This window comes from Hoplias malabaricus, chromosome 1, assembly GCF_029633855.1.
Source record: "Hoplias malabaricus isolate fHopMal1 chromosome 1, fHopMal1.hap1, whole genome shotgun sequence".
NCBI lineage: Eukaryota > Metazoa > Chordata > Actinopteri > Characiformes > Erythrinidae > Hoplias > Hoplias malabaricus.
The window spans coordinates 52,056,784-52,081,079 of record NC_089800.1 but is presented as its reverse complement, the minus strand read 5'-3'; the positions used below and the strand labels follow the sequence as shown (position 1 = coordinate 52,081,079).

The following is a 24,296-nucleotide window of genomic DNA, read 5'->3' as shown; positions in this document are numbered from 1 at the left end:
ATTATGCCAAGTGTAAAGTTTGGTGGAGGTGGCATTATGGTTTGGGATTGTTTTTCAGGACATGGGCTCAGCCCCTCAGTTCCAGTGAAAGAAAGTCTTAATGCTTTAGTGTACCAAGAGATTTTGGACAATTTCATGCTCCCAACTTTGTGGGAATTATTTGTGGACAACTCCTTCCTGTTCCAACAGGACTGTGCACCAGTGCACAAAGCAAGGTCCTTAAAGACATGGATGAGTGTGTTTGGTGCAGACGAACATGACCGGCCTGCACAGAGCCATCAACCCCGATAGAAAACCTATGGGATGAATCAGAGCAGAGACTCTGAGCCAGGCCTCGCCCAACATCAGTGTCTGACCTCATTAATGCACTCCTGAAAGAATGGTCAAGTATTTACATACATGTGGAGAACCTTCCCAGAAGAGTGGAAGCCGTTACAGCTGCAAAGGGTGGACTGACGACATACTACACTCTACGGATTAAGAATGGGATGTCACTCAAGTTCATATGCGTGCGAAGATAGATGAGTGAATACTTGGCAGTGTAGTGTATATAAATATGGATTCACGTTATTAAGTATTTAATTATGAACCATGACTTGCTCACTTTACATCAGAGCTGGAATAAAAAGATTAAAAACTATACCATTTTTAAATTAATAAATAAATAATGAAAAAAAAAAAAAAAAAAATATATATATATATATATATATATATATCAGACTTTCAGTTTTTGTCCCGCCTCCTCGTCTGAGTCAGATATTTTTACTCAGTGCTCTTATTCTCTGCTCCGGTCCAGCGCTGTGATTGGACAGACTCAGGCGAGGGGGCGGGGCAATTCTAAAGTCTCTGCACTTGATGTCAGAAGAGAAGCAGAATCAGAACGACTCGTTTTATCACGCTTTCAGACTGGGGGAGGGTCTTGTTTCACAGTGTGTGGGTTGGTTGTCTCCAGAGCCAGAAATGGAGGTCCCAGTGGATTCAAACAGGATATTGTTTTTTCCACAACATGTCCACTTTGAGGCGCTATTCATAGTCCAGCGAATAGAAATAGGAACCTTGAGTTATAAGTTTTTCTTAAGTACATATCGCTTACGGAAATACTTTACAGGAGGAGGGGAAAAAAAACATAACTTTCAGTGGAACTCAATGTAAAAAGATTTTATTCCAAATAATTACGGAGTATTTCTATTGGTCCGTGCATTGTGTAATTTCCACCCAGTGTGAAGGACAGCTGCTGGGTTTAAATGATGTAAACTAAACATCCACAAACATGGAGATACATTGATATTAATGATGGGCTGTTTTCTTCATGGTATGAACAGAACACAAATAACCATCTTGGGTCGATGTTGGTCCAGTTTCAGATTTATTGGGACTGTTAACAATTGTCTTTTCTCATTTCTACAAAGTGGGTTTGGTAGGGGTCAGTTTTAAGTAATTAATTAATTTATTTATTACTTTTAAACATTTATTTTAACACCACTGCCCATCTCCCTGTGTATTACTTCATCCCTCCCTCCCTCCTTCACTGAGCTCCACTGCACTTCCATCACTTGTCCTGGGGCTCTGTTGGCAGGTCGAGTTGACTCTGGCTGCCCAGGAGTGTTTGGAGGTCTGTCGCCTCGGGGGTCAGCGTGTGCCTGCGTCTGGTCTTGCTCTCTCTGAAGCTGGTCAAGGGCGGGTGTGTTTCAGGGCCTTGAACCTTCACGGAGTTCTCGAAAGCTTTCTGCATCTATGAGAAATCACATTTACAGGTTGAGTTACTGGCTACTTTCACAGCGTCCACTTTATTAAGTGCGGGATCATTGTTCTCTCAGCCTCAGTCTAATTGTGTGAGGGTTAAACCAGATCTTGTTTGTCTTGTTTGAGTCCTCCTCTGTGTGTTTTGTATCTGAGCAAACCCAAAGACACTACCACTTTCAGGATGAGATCTGTACAGATGGACTGATCACGCTGGTGAAATACTGCTACAGTGGATGAGAGACTGGAGTAATTCTTACAAGCAAAGCAGTGTCACTGACATGTGTATCTGAGTGTGTGGAGCTTTTATGAGTGTATCATATACAACTACAGAATGGGCCATCACTGAAAAATGTCCAGAAATCTGACTGCTGCCCACTTGTAGAAAGGTTTAGAGGCTGACCACTATGTTATGAGCTAAACTCCACACCAGAGAGGTGTAGCCATAATGAAGTAGCCAGCGATTTTGTGCAACTACCTCTCTGGTTATTACCTGCGCTGAGAGTAGTCCACTAACTGAAAATATGTAGCCAATAGGGTCAAGTGACCACTGATGAAGGACTAGAGGATGATCAATACAAACTCCAGCAACAGATACGCTACTGGTCTGATATGATTCAACGTCACAGCTTGGATAAATCTGTTGTAGTATGTCGTCTTCTTTCCTTAACCTTATCAAGATGGCCCCAGCATGACTTTTGTCTTCTAAATCCTCACCTCTCGCCGTGACACCACCCCGCGGAGTCTCCCAACGCTGGTGACGTACGCATGATTTAAAGCCATCAGGGAAAAGATGCTGTGCATCTGAAGAAGAGTCAGAAAGAGAAGGTGGGTTAAGAGAACAAATAACAAATCAGATGTTCCTGCCATACCTCAACCACATTGTCAAGTCAATGATGAAAGACTCCCAAGTCATTGGCTCATAACAAAAACAGTGGAGGAGACCCGAGTACGAAAAGGGCAGGTGAGTTTGGTCACTCACGATTGATCATCACTTCCCCAAAAACACCAGACTGGTTCCATTCAGGTCCCGAATTACAGTGAATATGAAACGGGATTTGACCGATTATGGCCATCTCTCAGGGCACTCAGCAGGATCCTTGTCTGAATTAAAGGGAAATGACTTAATTAAATGATTAATTTAAACCAACGGGCTGGTATTCCACAAAGCAGGATATCTCAGTTAACCAATTGAAGACTGTCCCATGTGACTCAGCTCCTTTGACTTTGATCTTAAGGAAAACTGAGAAATCCTACTTTGTGGAACAGCTCCAGGTCAAAAGAATCCGATAAATGAATCACACACTTTGTGTGACTGGACTTTTCCGCTGTCAAATCAAAATTAAGGAAGTTTAATGAGATCCAATTTCCAATTCATATCGACTACAAGTTTGTGATTGTGTTAAACTACTGCACAAAACATCACCTTTTCCCAAATCTCAGATAAATCACTAAACATCCAGTTCACATCACAAAAAAAGTTACATTTACAGTGATTTTTTTACAGTGATCTTTATGCCATTGGTTTTATAAGTATTTGTTCAGTTTTCCAAGAGTAGAACATGTAACACAGCCGACCCCTAGGGGGCACACACCTTGTTCAATGAGGTGTGTTCCACAAGCTGGACAGAGGCAGGGTCAATCTCGCAGTTATTAAAGTTGACAGTTTCCGCAAGCTGCTGCTCCTCCCAGTCGGCGATCTGCACCCAGAGACAAGGACAAAGTCACAGCTGTTTGTAAACAAAGCTTCGGCCCAATTTCCGTCCCTTTTTATTCATTCAAACTAGTGTTTTCCAGATTTCACCCAAATATTGCCATGTCCACTCCCTCTATCCAACACAATGCTACCAGTTTTTCCTGCTAATGATGAGTAGAGCAAGGGCCAAACCAGTTGGTCTCCCGGCTTCAGATGGCTGAGGCATCCCTGGGACTGAAATGGCATTCTACTGTTGATAGGGCCAACCCTTAGACCATTGGGCCAGTTAGTAACCCCCCAGTTTTAATCATTTTCATTTGTTGCCTACTAGAATGTTTCAACCTATGATGATGCTACAGGTTTCTATCATGAAGCTACCAAACCTGGAGGGCTGGCGGCAGCAAGACTTAAAACCAGCCACTGCTTCTTTTCACACTGATGCCAGTGCAAGCTAATTTGAGCTCAGAACATTTGGAGGAGAGCGGTAAGTCCTCCATTCTGCTGTCAGCTGATAACTCATGTTGGCCAACGTTGTGGCGAGTGTGGTTGGGGGAGACAGCCTTCGTAAGGCCTTTTCACACTGAATCTGATTTTTACGCAGGTATTAATGGTGTCCTTCAATGCGATGGTTTGTCAGATTTTGATATAGAACCTGTTCTGTTTTTATTTATTATTTTGTCTTTCTCTTTCAAAATTTCTTTGTGTGAAGGTTCCACTACGTTAAATATCATATCCGTTTTTTAGGTTTGAAAAAAATCGTACTCTGTGTGAAAAGGCCTTTACCTGCCCAAAGAGAATGAGACCAACTGTGCTTCTTTGGACTTGACCGAGCTCCAGGGGTCATAGTCAAATATATTAAATATGTTTGAGCAAAATTATAAAACAATACTATACACAGCTCATAAATCGTCTGATGTTGCAAATCGGACCTAACCTGAACTGTCTGGGTGTGACCAAATTTGAGTATGTCCCTCTATCTGGCTTATGCAAGTTTTACACAAAACCCCTGGTCATTTGTTGAAATCTGAATTGTTATTCTAATGACATGCTTTTGTCTAAACTCCTTTGTCTAATATAGGTAATGCTATCATTTGGAAATCAAGTTCATGTGCGACAAAGAATTCAGGCACAGTTGAAAACCCAGGTCTGGGCATAAAATACTGTACTGTTACCTCTCGTTTGGTCATGGTGTCATCTACATCTGGCTCATCCTAGAAGAGAGAACATCAAACATCAACATGCACGATCATTCACAGAAGTGTCACACACCATTTTACCTAAGGATACAAGGGAAGGATTGAGGGAATCCCAAGTAGGTCTTCCTACTCTCTTACCTCTAATCCGTCCACAGTCGAATGGGAACAGAGAAGACTCTTTAAGGTAATGTCTGTATCTTTGAAACCTAGGAATGAAAGTTAGGATCAGTGGAAAGTATGGTTTTGACTTGACGGGACATTCTGCAATGGCTAACTATTTAAGAACTTGCACTACCCGCTCTCTGTCCTTCAATACCAGTTCAGAACAGTTCTATGACATCAGGTCACAGCTTTCAGAAGCAAGCCATGAGATCAGAGAAGGGCCTTAGGTAGACAGCAAAAAACTCTGAAATGCCCTTAAAAGAAGGTTGTGTGGACCTGTTCCTGGAGACCTACTGCCAGATAACACTGATACAGACCCACAGCAGGGTTCAGGATGTTTGGTCAAATGTGTAAGATGCTGTTAGTGTGGTCATCCCCATCACATTTGCCACCAAGCTGGGAAGGTCAAGGGTGAATTTCAGAGGTAGGGCGGATTGCATAAATTAAGTCAGTGTCATCCAGCTCTAGTTCTGGAAGGTCTTAGGCCAGAAAGCAGGATTTCTAAGTTTAGCCAGATAACTTAAGCCCAAAACTGAGGATTGTCCAATAGGATTGTTGCTGGACACTTTCCCTATTGGACAAACACTGAGAAATACCCCCAAGACAATTGACTTCTCTGTGTAAACAAACAGAGCCAACCATAATGAGAATGGACACCTCTGGTTGGGTTTTCTCAGCCAGCTTTCTTAAGCCTGATGTCAAACGCGTCTGACTGGAAAGAGCTGAGGGACATTCCTACTGGACAATCCTCACCGGGATACTTCTACAGATTCAAGAACTATAGCTCTCCAGGTGCAGAGTTGGACAATGCCTTCTTTATCCCAAACCTAAGGGACATTGCAGAGGACAGATACAATAGGAAACAGCTGAAGACCATATAAAGTGCCAAGAGAAGTAAGAAGCTTACCAAATTGAAGACCCAAGCACCAGCCACCTCTGCGGTGTAGCCATGTCCACTGTGTAGTGGATGCTGTGGATCCCGGATCTGCCTCTGTGGCCGTCTGGAGATCCACCAGGACAATCATGCTCAATCTTGAGTGATTGTTTTTGAATGTGTGTGTACAGTACAATATTACATATATGCTGATACACCCAGCCATAACATTAAAACTACACCCTTGTCTGTTTTATAAGCACCACTGACCACACAGGAGCAATCTGTAGTTCTATTTACAGACTGTAGTCTATCTGTTGATCAGGATACTTTTGTTAGCCACCATTCAGTCTGTTCTTTCATGATCAGGACTTCCCCCACAGAGCGAGTGTGATTTGGGTGGTGGTGTGTTAAGGCCGATTTATACTTCTATACTGATTCGATGCAGAGCCTACGCTGTTGAGTGTTTATGCTTTTGGGTTGCTTTCTGCATCGAAATCTCTGGCTGTGAATGTGCTGCTGTCTCTGTGTTTGTGGAGGAGAATAGTTCATGTTCCTGTACTACTTCAGTTCTGTATAAACAATGTCCGCCTGACTTCTGACCAATCACAGTCTGCACTGACGCGATTTGTAGTTACATTTCAGGAGAGGTGGTTGTCAAGCTATGCCATAAGCTACGGCATACTGTTTGCGGCGATGCGTTGCCTAAGATGTAGGGTCGACGCAGAAGTATAAATTGGGCTTTAGTGTGTGTTGCGCTGGTACAACTGGATCAGACACAGCAGTGCTGCTGTAGATTTAGACCCCTCAGGGTCACTGCTGGACTGAGAACAGTCCCTCTCTACTGCAGGAATAGACTCTCTTTATCTCTTTATCTGACTGTGTGCTGGGAAACTGCTGTGAGGATTCGATTGAATTCAAACACATCGATATTAGTGCTTCATGTAATTCTGTAGTGCAGCTGGTACATTTGTATGTGTTTGGTGGTGTAGGTAGTGTTTAGGGACCCTGTACCTCTCTCCATTTGTCTTGTGATTGGTTTTGTAGAGAATGAATGTGTTGTACCAAATGAGAGTTCATCTGTAGAGACCTAAACACACACACACACACACACACTGTTAGGAAAACCAGCATCATCTGACATTTTAAATATGATTTTTGGTTAATTTGTAACTTAGAGTTGGGCAGGAGCACAGCAGATGAATAAATTTGTACGACTCGAGGGTGCACAGTCAGTTACAACAACAAGCTTTAGCCTCCACAACTGCCTTTTAATTATCAGTAAACGAGTCATTCTGAGGAACATTGTTGTCTGCATCAAGCATGTACAAGTGTGTGTATAATGTGTGTAACATTGATTTTGCAACAGAATGGAGTCCAATGGATGTTGGGTGTGTGAGTATTTTTTAAAAATATCTTTAACTGATTCAAGCTATTGATTTAAAACTATCTGAGGTGTGTGGAAATCACCCTGTATCTGTTTAGAAAGCATAAAATGTGAGGGGGAAAAAAGCTGAACTCCCCATTTAAACACCTTCATCAACAAAATGTGCACTGTAAAGTAACTGAATGTCACTAAAAAGGAGAGTCCAGAACCTTTTGGATATATATATGTGTGTGTGTGTGTCAGAGACAAGTTACTGAATGTAATGACTGACCTTGACTCTAAAGGCAGGTCTATGACACTAATGAAAGTTCCTGTGCTGTGTATTGGTGACTGTAGTTTATCTACTGTGAGCCCCTGCCTAGTCCAATAGTCACTGTCAGAAGTCCTGACCTCTAGGTTGACTTTCAGGGTTCCATCATCGCTGCAGGCCGCGTTCGTGGGCTTACACTCGCCCTGAATTAGCTGGCGGAGATACTCCAATCGGCGTGGGCGACTGAGCTGCTGGGCGAGGAGGGCCTCCAACTGAGGGCGCTCAATAGATCCCAGTAAGAGCATGGTCTCTGAAGAAAATGGAGGGTTGTTAAAATATATATAACACGTACTGACATTAGCTCTAACACCCACAACAAAGGTTTTCTGTGCGAGTCAGAAAATGGGATAAAACGAGCTGACGTCAAGTGCAGAAACTTGAGTATTGCTCCGCACTTTCGTCTAAGTCTGTCCAATCACATCGCTGGACCCGTGTTTATGTGAGAGCGCAAAGCCAAGGTTAAATGAAGCAAAACAGACACAATGAGCGCAGAGAAATAAGAGCACTGAGTTAAAACGGCTAAAAACCAGAGCTTCTGCTGCTCGCTCCTCACTGCTGTGAGCTCGGGGTCGGGGTGAACAGCGAGCGGCTCATTATCATTTAAAGGAACAGGTGCTGAAACCTGCCGTTATGAACGGGCAGTTTAGACCATTGTAAAATGTTGCTGTGCTTTGTGGCATTTTGACAAACACAGGACACAGATGTTTCATTAAAACCCAGACCTGTGTTCCCTTTAAACACTGCCACTGCATACAGCAGGGGGCCCTTGGGATGTAGGCATCTCTGTTTGACTAGTGTTTGTGCTGAACTGTGTACCAACCTGCGGATTTCACTAGGGGGAACGTTTGGAGCTGCTGTCTGCGCAGGATGTTGTAGAGATCCCTGTAAGTGCAGTTCAGACTGATATACTTCACATCTTTTACCATGATGTCTTCCACCTGTATGTCACACGTCCTACAGAAAGAGAGAGAGAGAGTAAGCCAAATATGTTTAAATGAATCCATGAATATTTAAAGAATTGGATGGACCAGTCACTATCCATTTAATCAGCTTCACTGACCACACATCTGTTGCTCTGCATACTTTGTTAGCCCCCTTTCCCCCTGTTCTTCAGCGCTCAGGACCCCACAGAGCAGGTGTGATGTGGTGGTGGATCATTCTCAGCGCTGCAGTGACACTGACGTGGTGGTGGTGTGTTAGTGTGTGTTGTGCTGGTGTGAGTGGATCAGACACAGCAGCAGCTGCTGGAGTTTTAAAACCCCTCAGAGAACAGTCCACCGACCAAAAACATCCAGCTGACAGCGTCCTGTGTCACTGATGAAGGACTAGAGGACGACCGACACACACTGTGCAGTGACAGATGAGCTACTGTCTCTGACTTTACATCTACAAGGTGGACCAACGAGGGAGGTGTGTCTCACAGAGTGGATAGAGAGTGGACACAGGGTTTAAAAACTCCAGCAGCACTGCTGTGTCTGATCCACTCGCAGCAGCACAACACACACTAACACACCACCACCACGTCAGTGTCACTGCAGCGCTGAGAATGATCCACCACCACATCACACCTGCTCTGTGGGGTCCTGAGCGCTGAAGAACAGGGGAAGGAGACAGGATGGAGAAATGGAAGGTGAAGTTTTCTCACTTGTGGTGACCCCAGCTGAGCCCCCCAGGGTATGGAAGTTTCCGGATGCGGATGAGGGAATCGTAGAGTGATGGCTGTAGGCTTTGGGCCACAAAATTGGCCACAATGACTGAGAAGAATGTGGGGAAGAGGTAGTTGATCTGACCGGTCAGTTCAAACACGATCATCGCTGTGGAGATGGTGTGAGTGGCAGCGCCTGACATTGCAGCAGCACCTATGCAAACACACACACGTTTATTATCTTATTGCTGTTATATTGCAAACATAACCTCTTATGTCCAAAAAAAAAGAGATACGATTACAGTGAGGGGAAAACTCCTTAAATTCTTGTTTTTAAAGGTAACATTCACAATTTCAATCACCTCTTTTTACCAAATTCTGAGGATGTTTCCTCACCGTTTGCCTCTCTCCAGTCGGTTTGTGCTGGTCTAATGTGTTTACAAAGCCCGGGTGTCTGTAAACGAGTATAAAAACAATGTGTCTTTGTCCGACACGCTAGGCTTCCTCTCTCTCTGCTCACGGCAGTGAAACTGCAAAGCACCAAATATTAGAAATCCTAAAAAGGGATGCCCCATATTGACATTTTTTCTTTTTATTTTCAGATTATTTAGGTACGAACCCATTTCAAATTCAGGAGAGCGCTAACTGCATGAAAGTCAACACAGAGCGGAAGTGCTACAAAACCAAACTCATGGAGTTACAGAGATTCTGTAGTCGTTCAAAGAGTTAAACACTCTCAGAACTAGTAGAAGTAAACTTTAAACTTCTAAACTAGTAGAAGTTAAAGTTTAGCCGCGTACCAACAACAGATGTTTTTTCCTCAAACACACCATTCCACCTTAAAAGCTACAGAGCCTCTGGACGTAAACAAACCAGAGAGAACAGCAGTCCCCCACAGTTGTAGACATTGCAATTAAGTGAGGGAGAACCTCACCCCCCAAAGAACCCTACAGAACCCACTCTACAGTCTCAAGTTCCTTAAGCGAGGGAGTGCCTCAAACCCTGCGCAGTCTAGAGAAACAACCATCTACTCCCCAGAGGTGGGATGTGAACCGAGTTCATCAGTGCATCATGACGGACAGACTCAGTTCACCTCTGGGAAGTACATGGTTGTTTCTCTAGAATGCTTATTGATGCGCGCAGGGTTTGAGGCACTCCTCCGCTTAAGGGCAAGGCCTCCCAATCTCTCTGAGCTGGAGTATCCACTCGCCAGAGGAGTCCCTATTGTGCTCAGAGTTCCTACACAAATCCTAAACTCTGTCACGGAGAACCTGGTTTAAATAGTGCTCTTGGATTAAAACAATTGTAATGTGCAGATAGAGAAGGGGCTCCTCCTTGGATCACCACCTTAACGTGGTGGAGGGGTTTGCGTGCCTGCGTGAGCCTAGGAGCTATGTTGTCGGGGGCAATAGCCCCTGGTAGGGTCTCCCAAGGCAAATTGGTCCTAGGTGATGGGCCAGACAAAGAGTGATCCATAAAGACACGGATGAAAAAGAGGAAAACATGGACACAGCCTCCCTTGCCGGGAGCAGGGTTACCGGGGCCTCACCCTGGAGCCAGGCCTGGGGGAGGGGCTCCTTGGCGAGCGCCTGGTGGCCGGACTTTCACCTATGGGGTCCGGCCGGGCTTAGCCCGAAGGAGACACATGGGTCCACTCTCCCATGGGCCCACCACCTGTGGGAGAGGTAGTAATCCGGGTCTGGTGCATTGTGGATCGTGTGGCGTTCGGGGTCGGGGGCCCTGGTGTTCTGATCCTCGGTTACTGAAACTGGCTTTTGGAACATGGAACGTAACCTCTCCGGTGGGAAAAGAGCCTGAGCTGGTGCGCGAAGTTGAGAGGTACCGGCTAGATATAGTTGGGCTCACCTCGACACACAGTATGGGCTCTGGAACCAATCTCCTTGAGAGGGGCTGGATGCTCTTTCACTCTGGAGTTGCCCAGGGTGAGAGGCGTAAGGCAAGTGTGGGCTTACTCATAGCCCCCCGGCTTAGCGCCTGCACGTTGGGGTTTATCCCAGTGGACGAGAGGGTACTTTCCCTGCACCTTCGGGTTGGGGAAAGGGCTCTGACTGTTGTTTGTGCTTATGCACCGAACAGCAGTTCAGAGTACCATGCCTTCTTGGGGACCCTAGAGGGAGTGCTGGAGAACACTCATTCTGGGGACTCCATTGTTCTGCTGGGGGACTTCAACGCTCACGTGGGTAATGACAGTGAGACCTGGAGGGGCGTGATTGGGAGGAACGGCCCCGCCGATCTGAACCCGAGTGGTGTTCAGTTACTGGATTTCTGTGCTCGTCACAGTTTGTCCATTACGAACACCATGTTCAAACATAAGGGTGTCCACAAGTACACCTGGCATCAGGACACCCTAGGCCGCATTTCGATGATCGACTTTATAGTCGTATCTGATCTGCGGCCATATGTTCTGGACACTCGGGTGAAGAGAGGCGCTGAGTTGTCAACTGATCACCACCTTGTGGTGAGTTGGATCAGATGGCGGGGGAGGATGCCGGACAGACCTGGCAGGCCCAAACGTGTGTTGAGGGTTTGCTGGGAACGTTTGGCAGAGGAACCTGTCAGAAAGATCTTCAACTCCCACATCCGGCAGAGCTTCGACTGCATCCCGGGGGAGGCTGGTGACATTGAGTCCGAGTGGGCCATGTTCCGGACCTCCATTGTTGAGGCGGCTGAACGGAGCTGTGGCTGCAAGGGTGTCGGTGCCTGTCAGGGTGGCAATCCCCGCACTCGGTGGTGGACACCCCGGGTGAGGGGGGCTGTCAAGCTGAAGAAAGAGTCCTATCAAGCCTGGTTGGCTCAGGGGACTCCGGAGGCAGCCGCCAGGTACCGAGGAGCCAAGCGACTTGTGGCCTCGGCAGTCGCTGAGGCAAAAACTCGGGTGTGGGAGGAGCTCGGTGAGAACATGGAAAACGACTTTCGGTCGGCTCCAAGAAGTTTCTGGCAAACCGTCAGGTGACTCAGGTGGGGAAAGCAGTTTTCCACCAACACTGTATATGGTGGGGGTGGGGAACTGTTGACCTCAACTGGGGACGTCACCAGACGGTGGAAGGAATACTTTGAGGATCTTCTCAATCCCACCAGCACGTCTTCCGCAGAGGAAGCAGAGCTTGGGGACCCCAGGGGGGGCTCGTCTATCACTGGGGCTGAAGTGGCCAAGGTGGTAGGGAAACTCCTTGGTGGTAGGGCCCCGGGGGTGGATGAGGTTCACCCCGGGTTCCTCAAGGCTCTGGATGTTGTGGGGCTGTCCTGGTTGACACATCTTTGCAACATCGCGTGGACATCGGGGGCAGTGCCTCTGGACTGGCAGACTGGGGTGGTGGTTCCCCTTTTCAAAAAGGGGGATCGGAGGGTGTGTTCCAACTATAGGGGGATCACACTCCTCAGCCTCCCCGGTAAGGACTATGCGGGGGTACTGGAGAAGAGAGTCCGACTGATAGTTGAACCTCGGATCCAGGAGGAACAATGCGGATTCCGCCCCGGTCGTGGAACACAGGACCAGCTCTTTACCCTCGCTAGGATCCTGGAGGGTGCATGGGAGTTTGCTCAACCAGTCTACATGTGTTTTGTGGATCTGGAGAAGGCATTCGACCGTGTCCCTCGGGGTATTCTGTGGGGGGTGCTCAGGGAGTATGGGGTACTGGGCTCTTTGTTATGAGCTATCCAGTCCCTGTACAAACAGAGCAGGAGTCTGGTTCGTATGGCTGGCAGTAAGTCCGACTGGTTTCCAGTCAGAGTTGGACTCCGTCAGGGCTGCTCGTTGTCGCCGGTTCTGTTCACAATTTTTATGGACAGAATTTCTCGGCGTAGCCAAGTGGCGGAGGGTGTCCGGTTTGGTGGTCTCAGGATTCCATGTCTGCTTTTTGCAGATGATGTGGTCTTGTTGGCTTCATCGAGCCGGGACCTCCAGCTCTTGATGAACCAGATTGCAGCCTAGTGTGAAGTGGTAGGGATGAGGATCAGCACCTCCAAGTCCGAGTCCATGGTACTCAGCCGGAAAAGGGTGGAGTGCTCTCTCCAGGTTGGAAGTGAGATCCTGCCTCAAGTGGAGGAGTTTAAATACCTCGGGGTCTTGTTCACGAGTGAGGGAAAGATGGAGCGTGAGATTGACAGGCGGATCGGTGCAGCATCAGCAGTAATGCGGGCTCTGTACCGGTCCGTTGTGGTGAAGAGAGAGCTGAGCAAAAAAGCAAAGCTCTCGATTTACCGTTCAATCTACGTCCCAACCCTCACCTATGGTCACGAGCTTTGGGTAGTGACCGAAAGAACGAGATCGCGGGTACAAGCGGCTGAATTGAGTTTTTTCCGCAGGATGTCTGGACTCTCCATTAGAGACAGTGTTAGGAGCTCGGACATCCGGGAGAGACTCGGAGTGGAGCCACTGCTCCTCTACGTCGAGAGGAGCCAGTTGAGGTGGTTCGGGCATCTGGTTCGGATGCCTCCTGGACGCCTTCCTGGAGAGGTGTTCCGGGCATGTCCAACGGGGAGGAGGCCCCGGGGCAGACCAAGAACACGCTGGAGAGACTATATGTCTCGACTGGCCTGGGAACGCCTCGGTATACCCCCGGAGGAGCTAGAGTCGGTAGCTGCGGAGAGGGAGGTCTGGGTTTCTTTGCTCCGACTGCTTCCCCCGCGACCCGGACCCGGATAAGCGGTGGATAATGGATGGATGGATGGATGGATAGAGAAAGGGGCACAATGTCTGTGATTCTGTGCGTGCTCCAGCAGAAGTGATTTGTGCAGTCAGTGAGATTATGGTCATGTGTAAATTCACTGTGTGTGTGTGTGTGTGTGTGTGTGTGTGTGTGTGTGTGTGTTTATTACCTGCTACAGCATAGCTTCCTGGTACTGCAGTGAAGAGGGTGCCATTGGAATGAATTCCTGCAGGTAACACCACTGCTGCCACTTCTCCAACCAGACGCCCAAGGTATGCCCCTAAATATACATTCATATGTTTATTCATCCCTTCATTTTCTCTCTCTCTCTCACACTGATACACACACACACACACAAAACCCTTTTATATACACACTTACCAATGACGAAAGCTGGTACAAAGGCTCCACAGGGTACAGGCATCGAGATGGCCACAGCCGACATAAAAAACTGAGGGAGATAACAATAGTTATGTAAATATCTCTCTAACCAAAAACAAAAACTTGGTCAAATACAATGACATATGACTGCATATCTACTGCAAGCTGCTAACCAAATTCCCAAATAACCATGCTTAACCACTAGGGGGCACACTCCCCAAAACCCCATCCTGCTCGAAGGTGTTCTGACGGCTTACACTGACCTTCATGATGAAGGAGATAGCGAGGGTGCCGAAGACATTGACGCTCGGGTGTTTCCAGGCCACCGAGTGGTCCGAGTGGTCAAAGTGCTCCCCCTGGAGGTGTGTGGACCACGTGTGGTTGTCAAAAAGGGCCAGCAGCGTCTCCCTCTGTGTCAGCTACAGGCAAGAAGTCAGGAAAGGCAGGGGACAGTAGGTTAGGGTTACCCCACCTCAGCGCATCCTCAACACGCTCGCAGGAGAACACTAACTGACCGCTTCTGTTGAAGTGGGCTAATGAACAAGCTGTGATCATGCAGCCATTCATTCATTCATTCATTCATTTATTATATGTAACCCTTATCTAGTTCAGGGTCGCGGTGGGTCCAGAGCCTACCTGGAATCATTGGGCGCAAGGTGGGAATACACCCTGGAGGGGGCGCCAGTCCTTCACAGGGCAACACACACACACACACACATTCACTCACACCTATGGACACTTTTGAGTCGCCAATCCACCTACCAACGTGTGTTTTTGAACTGTGGGAGGAAACCGGAGCACCCGGAGGAAACCCACGTGGACACGGGGAGAACACACCAACTCCTCACAGACAGTCACCCGGAGCGGGAATCGAACCCACAACCTCCAGGTCCCTGCCTGCTGCGCCACCGTGCCGCCATCATGCAGCCAACTTATTGAAATTATTATGTTATTAATGCTTTAATAATGGATACAAAAGTAATGAGGAAGTTATGCAAATGTGAGAGGTACCTCGCCGGCCATGAACTGTCCAAATCCAGGAGGGAAGGTCAGGGTGGTGACCACAAGAGTGACCAGAGCTGGATACAGCACCCGACTACATACACACACACACACACACACAGAGAGAGAATGAACTTACACAGGACCGTAATCTCACTGATTGCACAAATAACTTCTGCTGGGGCACTCACGTCTTGACGAGGAACTTGCTGATGGGTCTTTGGCTCCTAAGGAAGCGTACCATCACACCATTCATGAAGACGAAGCCTGCTCCAGCAAGACCACTCAGTATCCTGAGAGAGAGAGAGAGAGAGAGAAACTAATGTAAATGATAGAACATTTACTTTAATAATAAACTAGTCACAGAAGCACACAACAAAATCCCAAACACTGTTTACACTTTCTATAGGATTATGGCATATATCAAATGCATTAGGTGTATACATTATTTAAAGCAATTTATTTATATTATTTATTTTTTTATTTTCTGAAAATGAAACATTTGTAAGAAAACATCAGTTGGTGGTGCAGCAGGTAGTGTCTCTGTCACTGCTCCAGGGTCCTGGAGGTTGTGGGTTTGAGTCCCGCTCCGGGTTACTGTCTGTGAGGAGTGTGGTGTGTTCTCTCTGTGTCTGCGTGGGTTTCCTCCGGGTGCTTTGGATTCCTCCCACGTTCCAAAAACACACGTTGGTAGGTGGATTTTGGAGACTCAAAAGTGTATGTGGGTGCGAGTGTGTGTTGCCCTGTGAAGGACTGGCGCCCCCTCCAGGGTGTGTTCCCACCTTGCGCCCAATGATTCTGGGTAGGCTTTGGACCCACCGCGACCCTGAACATTGCACTGAAGTGTTACAGACAATGAATGAATGTAAATAGTGTGTTGAGTGTTGCGTTGTTCAGTTGTCCCCTGTGTGTTTGACACAAATCTTCATCAAGTAATGCTTGTAAGTCCTCATTGTTAACCTTTGTAGGGGCACAACTATGTTCCCGATCTCTAAATCATCAGGTAGAATGACAGTCTATGGACAGACCCCGTCTCAAACAGAGAACGTACCCCAGGACAGAGAAGGACAGAATCTCCAGAAGCTCATAAGGACAGTCTTGACGGAACCACGTCTTAAAGAGAGGAGTAATGGTCTCTGTAGAGAAATGGACAGCTTGCTATTATTGGTATGATATTATTTATAATAATAATTTTTATTAATATTACTGTTTAAGGAATAATTAGATGAAGGTCTTTTAATCCACAACACACACACACAAACACACAGACACACACCGTCATAACCGCTCCACACTGGCAGGAATCTGAACACAAAGGCACCGATGGTAGCCGCGAACAATCCTTTCCAGTAGTTACTGACCATGATGAAGGACGAAGCCATTTCAATGCTGTACAGGACACCTGAAATGTACACACACACACACACAAATACAATGAATGTGTTTATAAAACATCTGTGTGGTGATTTAGTCAAAACACCACAAAGATCAAACCCCACAGCAGTGTTCTCCCCCTGTGTAAACAGCCCTGTTCAGAACGCCCGCATACAGCGCCTGTTCTTTAAGTAATAATGAGCCGCTCGCTGTTCACCCCGACCCCGAGCGCACAGCAGTGAGGAGCGAGGAGCCAAACCTCTGGTTTTTAGCCGTTTTCGCTCGTCTCTTTCTTCTCCGTTTTTACTCGGTGCTCTCATTTCTCAGTGCTCTCGTTGTGTCTGTTTTGCTGCTTTTAACCTCGTCTTTGTGCTCTCACATAAACACCGGTCCAGCGCTGTGATTGGACAGAGTTGAGGCGGCAGAGCAATACTAAAGTCTGTGCACTTTACGTCAGAAGCGGATGAGAATCGGAAAGGCTCGTTTTATCCGTGTTTTCTTATTGGAGCTCACAGAAAACTGACTGTGGGGTCTTGTTTTACAGTGTGTGAGTTGGTGGGCCCTAGATTTACACCTTAATCTGCACAGGCAGTGAACAAATTATGTTTTTCACAATATGCCTTGTTTAAAACAATGATGAATAAAACAATGCAGGGTAATATTAAAACTACAGATTTGCACTTTACAAACCTCAAAACATTCAGCTCTACTTGCAGACCTTTACAGTTAAAATAAACACACACACACACACAGACACCTTACCTCCGACTGGGGAACCGAAACAGCAGGCAATGCCAACAGCACAACCGGTTATGAGCAGCTCAATCCTCTGAGATTCGTTCTAAACGATATAACAACACAGAGTTTACTCTAACAGACCCTGCTCAGAGCTGTGTGTTTCCTGTGTGTTGTGTTGCATTCTTTCACAGTAGACACTGATTCAAATTACTCTACAAACCAGTTTTTTACATGAAGGAACTTTGATGTTAATATAATTCATGTCTCCAGCAGCTAGTCTGCAGGCTTTGGGAAGAAATCAATTTAAATTTCATATTCTAAATGATGATAAAATGTTATAATAATAATAATAGTGGTGGTGATGGTAGTAGTAGTCACCTCTTTAACTTTGCCAATGTATGCTGCAAATCTGCTCAGCTGTGCACCACATATGCTCCCGATGTGTACAAATGGACTCTGAGTGAAAGAGACAGAAATAGAAATAGATTTAGAAATAGAATAGATTCTGTTTCAGAAGAAATAGAAATAGAGTCATATGCGCTCACATTTTACAAACATTCAGACCATAAATTAATAAGACAATTAAGCAAGTATTATTCTCAAAATAGTGTTTATTCTTCAAAAATAACTTAATTTACAAAATAATTATTTTTTCATAAATCTTTATCTTTTAAAGTTACTGCAACATAGTGGCAGAAAAATTCCGAAAAAAAAGAATGAATAATTGGATTGTTCTTAGTGTGTGTGTGTGTGTGTGTGTGTGTCAGGAACATATCACATGGTGGAGAACAAAACCTGTCATTTTGGGGACGACCTGCTGGTCCCCGTTAAATATATCATAAAATTAGAGGTGAAGGAATCTTAAAAGGTTAGGTTTAAGATTAGAGTTAGTGTAGTAGAAGATATCTTTCATAAGTGTAGGGTTAGCTTTCAGGCTAATGTTTGGTCAATAGCACTTATGGTTAAAGTTAGTGGAAGTCTCTACAAAATGAACAGAAGGCTATGATATGTGTTATGTCCTCAGAGTTCACGGAAACTGTGAGTGTGTGTGTTTATGTACCTCCTTCCCCAGTGGCATGCCACTGCCCAAGGCGCAGGTGAGGCCGACGAGTTTGGCCAGGAGTGTGTTCAGACCGAGATGATCTTTAACATTGACCCCTTTCAAGATGGTCTTCATTTCTGGAATCCCGGACCCTGTCATGGTCAGAGAGCCAGAGAGAGGGGTCATTACCACAGGCCTGAAACTTATGGACACCTGCTCGTCTCAAAATGCTTCAGACAATAGGCTGGAATGTATCTGTGAGAGGTGTTGGATGGTGCTCCATCACTCCAGAGAACACAGTTCAGTGTTTGATGGCTATCCGCTTGTTAAGTCGTGATGTGTTGACCTTGTGAAACGTCATGTCTGGGTCCAAGCTGCTGCTCTGTTTGGCCCACTTAGTGATTTTGCAGCTAAATTTAGTGACTATTCAAACCTTCTGATGAGTTATTAAAATAATAAAAATAATAAACAGACTAGCACCAAATGTAGGGACTTTCTGTACAAACTGTAGCTGCTTCTTATAGACAATAATCACCAGTAACAAACCTTTACCACACGTCTTATAAATGTATGGCCAGGGACAGAAGGTTGGACCTGGAAAGGGCGAAACGTCACGTGTGGTGTCACACTTAACAAGTGGATAGCCATCTTGCCATTGCCATAATTCTTGGCATTGAGCAGTGAACCTAGCTCCAGTGTAGCCATTTTGTTTGTACAAGCTATGCATCAATAAATGGAGTATATTAATGTAGTTCTCTCTCTCTCTCTCTCTCTCTCTCTCTCTCTCTCTCTCTGTGTGTGTGTGTGTTTTACCAGTTGCTTGGGGTCCCACGAGGTAGGTGAATCCTGCTGAAAAACTGATGAGCAGAACAGGAATGGAGACCCAGGCCAGATACTGCAGAAACACATTACTGTGTGCCTTCTCGTATGCCAGTAATGTGCCTGGACACACACAAACATACACAGAGTTATTCCGCAGTTTAAGCCACTCCCATGTGGTTGCTATGGTGTTCTTGGTGTTGCCAGGGTGTTTGTATGTGTCTGTTGTGGCATAAAATGTGTTTGCTAGCATTGGTACATGCCTGCTACAGTGTTTTGAATGATTGTTAGCATGTGGATAAGTGGTTGCTCTGGTATCACAGGTGGTTGCTATGAGTTTAAAATATGTTGTTAAGGTGTCCTCTGTGTTGCCTAGATGTTTCTAGGTGTCTGTTTTGGTATAAAAGTATTTGCAGACTGTGCTAGTCTTGCTTTATTTCTGTTTTAGTGTGCCAGGTGGTGGTTAGCATGCTGATAATTGGTTGCTCTGCTATCCACATGGTTGCTATGAGTTTATATGGTGTTTCCAGGTGCCTGTTGTGGCATGAAATGTGTTTGCTCTGTGTGCTAGCATGGATAAATGCCCGCTACAGTATCCTGGGTCGTTATAAGCATGCTATTACATGTTTTTTTCTGGTGTTTCAGGTGGTTGCTATGGTGTTCTCAGTGTTGCCAGGCTGTTTGTAGGTGCTTGTTTTGATATAAAAAAAACTAGTTTTTGCTAGGGTGTGCTTACATGCCTGCTTTGGTATCCCAGGTGGTTGCTATGGAGCAAACGGTGATTTCTAAATCTACAAATCTACAAAATGCCTGTGCAGTCGCTATGGTTTCCCTCCCTGTTGTTTTCTCCTCAAGGTTTCTCCCTGTTGTAGTGAGGTGTGGTTGCCCGAGTTGGGAATCAAACCCCAAACACAAGACCCGGGCTCTTGTCTGTTACACTATACACAGTCTCTGTGGTGGTATTCAAGGGAACATGTACAATACCTTAAATTAAGGAACTTAATTGTACCTTATTCTATTATAATTGTAGATTATAGATTTGTTTTGATCTCATATGCCCCATTTTAACTCCAGGACTTTTATTCTGTTCTTTTATTCCCCACAGTTGTATAATGAAAGATTACAGATATTCCCCTTTCTTGTAATGTAATGGAGCTTTAGGGAACACAATTGGACTTTAACACCACTGCTGTACCTTTAAAGATACACTACACTGTTTGTCCTTTTAGTGACAATAACACACCTCTATAGTCCATTTTTTCTGACAGTGCACTATGCTAACTACATGTATTTTACCCAGGATTGTGTAAACTTGTGCATATATCCCACCCCTTTTTAAGGCCATGCTCATTTGTATAAAAAGTGTTTGGAAAAAGCCGGACTCACTGTGTAGGCCAAGATCAATGCCAAAGTCCATGGCCCAGCTGAGGAAGCCAGTGATGATCCCTAACAGGATGAGGATGACCCAGTCTTCTCCAATGCGCCACAATAAAAACTTCCGCCAGAGAGGACTACGTGCTGCAGAGAGCAGAGCAACAATGCACTTACTGGCCACTTTATCAGAAACCATTCACTTATAGCCCCACTGAGACTGTAGGGGACTTCATGGACCCATAGATTACATCACCTTATCCCCTGAGCTGTAGCTTTAACAGAGCAATGCTATTTTCTCTGTTGATTCTTCTTATTATTCTTCATGTTTTGACACAAACTGTGTTGGTACTCACTATGTAGTGCACTGTTATAGGGAGCTGAGTTCAGGATAAAAGGGTATTATGGGTATCCGCTATGCACACTACTGTCTGAGTGCGCTAGAAATAGTGCTGAATTATTTCTGTCACCAATAGCAGATGGAACCCAAAAATAGTGCACTATATCGTGAATAGGACACAGTTACAGACACTGCTCCTTATACTGACACCAAGTGACCTGGATGGCTGCCCACTTCTTGGTGAACCTCTCTATGGAGCATAAACCATTTCATTCAGGGAAAGTGAAGCCACAGACCGCAAAGAAAAATGCCTAAAATGGTATTAATGCTACTGCACGGACACCTCTCACTCCATTGAGACTGATCTCTAGTCACAAACACACTTCTATTTGTGAATTCTAGGGACATTACATAGACTTCTATTAATTTTGTGCAGATTTACTACTAATTATTTTTTTTTTTTTTGTAAGCTCAACCCTTACCATAGTCTTACCTCAAAATTAAAAAATGTCTTCACCTTAGAATGTAATGATTACATTGTGGGGACCAGCTTGTGGTCTCTACAAGGAAGACAGTTCCCCACAAGGTGTGTGTAAACAGGTTTTGGTCCCCACAAAGTGATATTCCTGGTAGAGTCAGGCAAAAATGCTCTGTCCACAAGGTGACGGTGAGTTGGATCCTTTCAGTGTCTTCAGCTGGCCTCACTGTTAGGTGTATTCTGACTGGATCTTTGTGTTGATATTTCATGGTTTGTAAAGTGACCTATGGGACCTTTAATGAGCACGTGCACAGTTGTAACTCTGCTTTGACCAGAGGAGGCATGGATGGACGACTCTCTCTGGCTGGTGTTGATGGATCAGCAGTGGAAAATATTGGAGACCAGCTGCAAATCTCTTAGAAACATGTGTTGGGCCCAAAACAACCAAAGTCGATACCAAGAAAAACACAACAGAGACGCCCTGAGACTTTGGAGACGTTCAGAGACGTAAACATGAGGGCAGCAAGGTATACAGTAAGTTGTGTACTAGTATCCCTTTTATCACTTTGGCTTTACTTATAGATGTAACACTTTAGTTCTACAGTTGCTCTGCATACTTTATCACCTAATCCCTCTGTTCTTCAGCACTCAGGACCCCCACAGAGCAGGTGTGATGTGGTGGTGGATCATTCTCAGTGCTGCAGTGACACTGACGTGGTGGTGGTGTGTTAGTGTGTGTTGTGCTGGTGTGAGTGGATCAGACACAGCAGTGCTGCTGGAGTTTTTAAACCCTGTGTCCACTCTCTGTCCACTCTGTGAGACACTCCTCCCTCGTTGGTCCACCTTGTAGATGTAAAGTCAGAGACAGTAGCTCATCTGTTGCTGCACAGTGTGTGTCGGTCGTCCTCTAGTCCTTCATCAGTGACACAGGACGCTGTTGGCTGGATGTTTTTGGTCGGTGGACTGTTCTCAGTCCAGACTCTGAGGGGTTTAAAAACTCCAGCAGCACTGCTGTGTCTTATCCACACGCACCAGCACAACACACACTAACATATTAAAACCATGTCCGTGTCACACTCACACCTGCTCTGTGGGGGTCCTGAGCGCTGAAGAACAGTGGAATGATGAAAGTTCATACAGTTTGTTTAGGATGAGATGGACTGGTGCAATGAAATCAAATCCTCGCTCCATCCAGTGTAACGTGTTCCCAGAAGAGGAGAAGTGTTTATGGCAAAACACAGCATTTATTGCATGACTCTGAATTTCATGAGAAATGTGGAATGAGTGGACGGCCAGATTCTTTTGAATCTACTGTGTCTCACAGTGGCTGTTTCCTCTTTCACCTGAGGGTCACTCACATTTGAAGTTGGTCCACTGTCCTTCGCTGGGCTTCAGTGGCTTCTTCTGTTCGGTGAGATGCTGCTTTAAGCTGCTCTCATCTTCTCTTTCATCGGTGTACATCTGTTTTACACACACACACACACACACACACACACACACACACCTTTATTTGTAGATCTAAAAATCTGAATATATTTTAAAAATGAAAGAATTTAATTATGTAATTATTAATAATAACTAAATAGTGTTCTTAATTATAAATTAGTAATAAAATTCATATATGTTATAAATGTTATAATATAAATTAAGTGTATGTTAACCTATTATGTAATTATATTTTAATTACATAATGTTAAATATGATATAGTATGTGATATTATTTCATTATTAAGAGATATTAAGTTATATGACATGACAATATCCAGTACCTCCGTTTATGATTTAAAAGTCATAATTAAGATATATTAATCAGAGATAGTCTCATTATTAAACAAAAGATGTAAAAGTACCTCGTAATTTAGAGAATATAGATTTATTCTCGTTACTATTAGAAACTATTTACACGTTGTGATTTAATAAATCAGAGTGGACATGGAGGACTGGACTCACCAGAGGTTGAGCACACTGCAGCGTGCTTTTTTCCGAGATTTTCTCCGTCATGATGCTCGTATCCGTGGTAATGTCTGTAGAAACTAGAAGCTCGGATGCTCTTTAAACCACGGTGGTGATTTCAATTTATATTCTCTTACCTGCTCTCCCACAGGGGCGGGGCCAAAGCAGTGCAGTAGACTCCACCCAGACTTCTTCTTATTTAAAAAAAAAAAAAAAAACACTGTACACAATGTGTAGAAGCCTCCATCCCCACCCTTATGTCTAGGCCGTGTACACTTTCCACTCAGGTCAGAGCCGCTGGCGAACGCTAATGTGGGTTATTGTGCGCACAATTTATTTATTTATTTATTTATTAGTATTATTTTTTTTTTCTTTTGAAGCTCTCCCTTCAAAGCAACAGATCTCCAATGTGTAAATTTTTGCATTAATTCCACCCTGTAGACTTCATCTAGAATACCTTTATCATTTTATTTAATTAAATTCATTTGTTAAATAATAATTAGCATTATTTATTTTAATCAGAAGTAAGAGCAAAGTAATCTGTAAAATGTCAAAAATATCTCTCTGTACAGAGCTGTGATTTCACACTAACAGACGAGACTTTTATTTTGGTTTTATATTTGTTAATTTTCTTAGCATTAGTGCTGCGCTAATTAACATTTCAGTGAGTTTCTGATATATTTGTAATAATTTGTGTCAGGCTAATGTTGTATTTCAAGTTTTAAACTGTTATTAGAGCGTAAACAGACTTTCAAAGGGTAAATATTACACAGCCTTTAGCTAATGTAGCCTGTGCGCTAACATAGCTAACATAACGTAACGTAAGCATAACATGCCAACACCCCAAAATCAGAGGCGATAGCAGTTCTCTGAGCTGAAATATGATCAGATCCAGATATCACTCAATCCTTTTTACATTTGCCCTCAAATTTGGAGTAAATATGGGTCTTTATTAACACAGAGACTGTGTGTTTACACTTGCCCTGCGTCTATAGGCACACAACTTTACCATAAACAGGTTTAATTTAAAGAGAAAATTAGGCTTAGAGCTAAAATCTGCTTATTCTGCCCTGTTTGTGGAAAAAGGTCCACACCCAGATTTGGGGGTATGTTATGTG

The 24,296-nt window shown here is 44.8% G+C and overlaps 1 protein-coding gene across 1 annotated transcript; it reads right to left on the bottom strand.

Moving 5' to 3' along the window:
* Positions 1–854: 854 nt before the first annotated feature.
* On the bottom strand, positions 855–23,293 carry LOC136705512 (chloride channel protein 2-like). Its single transcript, XM_066679129.1, has 23 exons — positions 23,176–23,293; positions 22,584–22,686; positions 20,423–20,554; positions 19,031–19,159; positions 18,236–18,369; positions 17,554–17,631; positions 17,200–17,278; positions 16,340–16,465; positions 16,115–16,199; positions 15,255–15,356; positions 15,073–15,157; positions 14,325–14,480; positions 14,062–14,131; positions 13,850–13,960; positions 9,011–9,224; positions 8,186–8,319; positions 7,446–7,615; positions 6,683–6,758; positions 4,771–4,838; positions 4,609–4,647; positions 3,336–3,440; positions 2,458–2,544; positions 855–1,732 (listed from the first exon to the last, which is right to left on the bottom strand). Exons 1-23 carry the CDS (start codon positions 23,224–23,226, stop codon positions 1,550–1,552), a joined length of 2,517 nt encoding a protein of 838 aa, XP_066535226.1. The 5' UTR covers positions 23,227–23,293; the 3' UTR covers positions 855–1,549.
* Between the last annotated feature and the right edge of the window lie 1,003 nt (positions 23,294–24,296).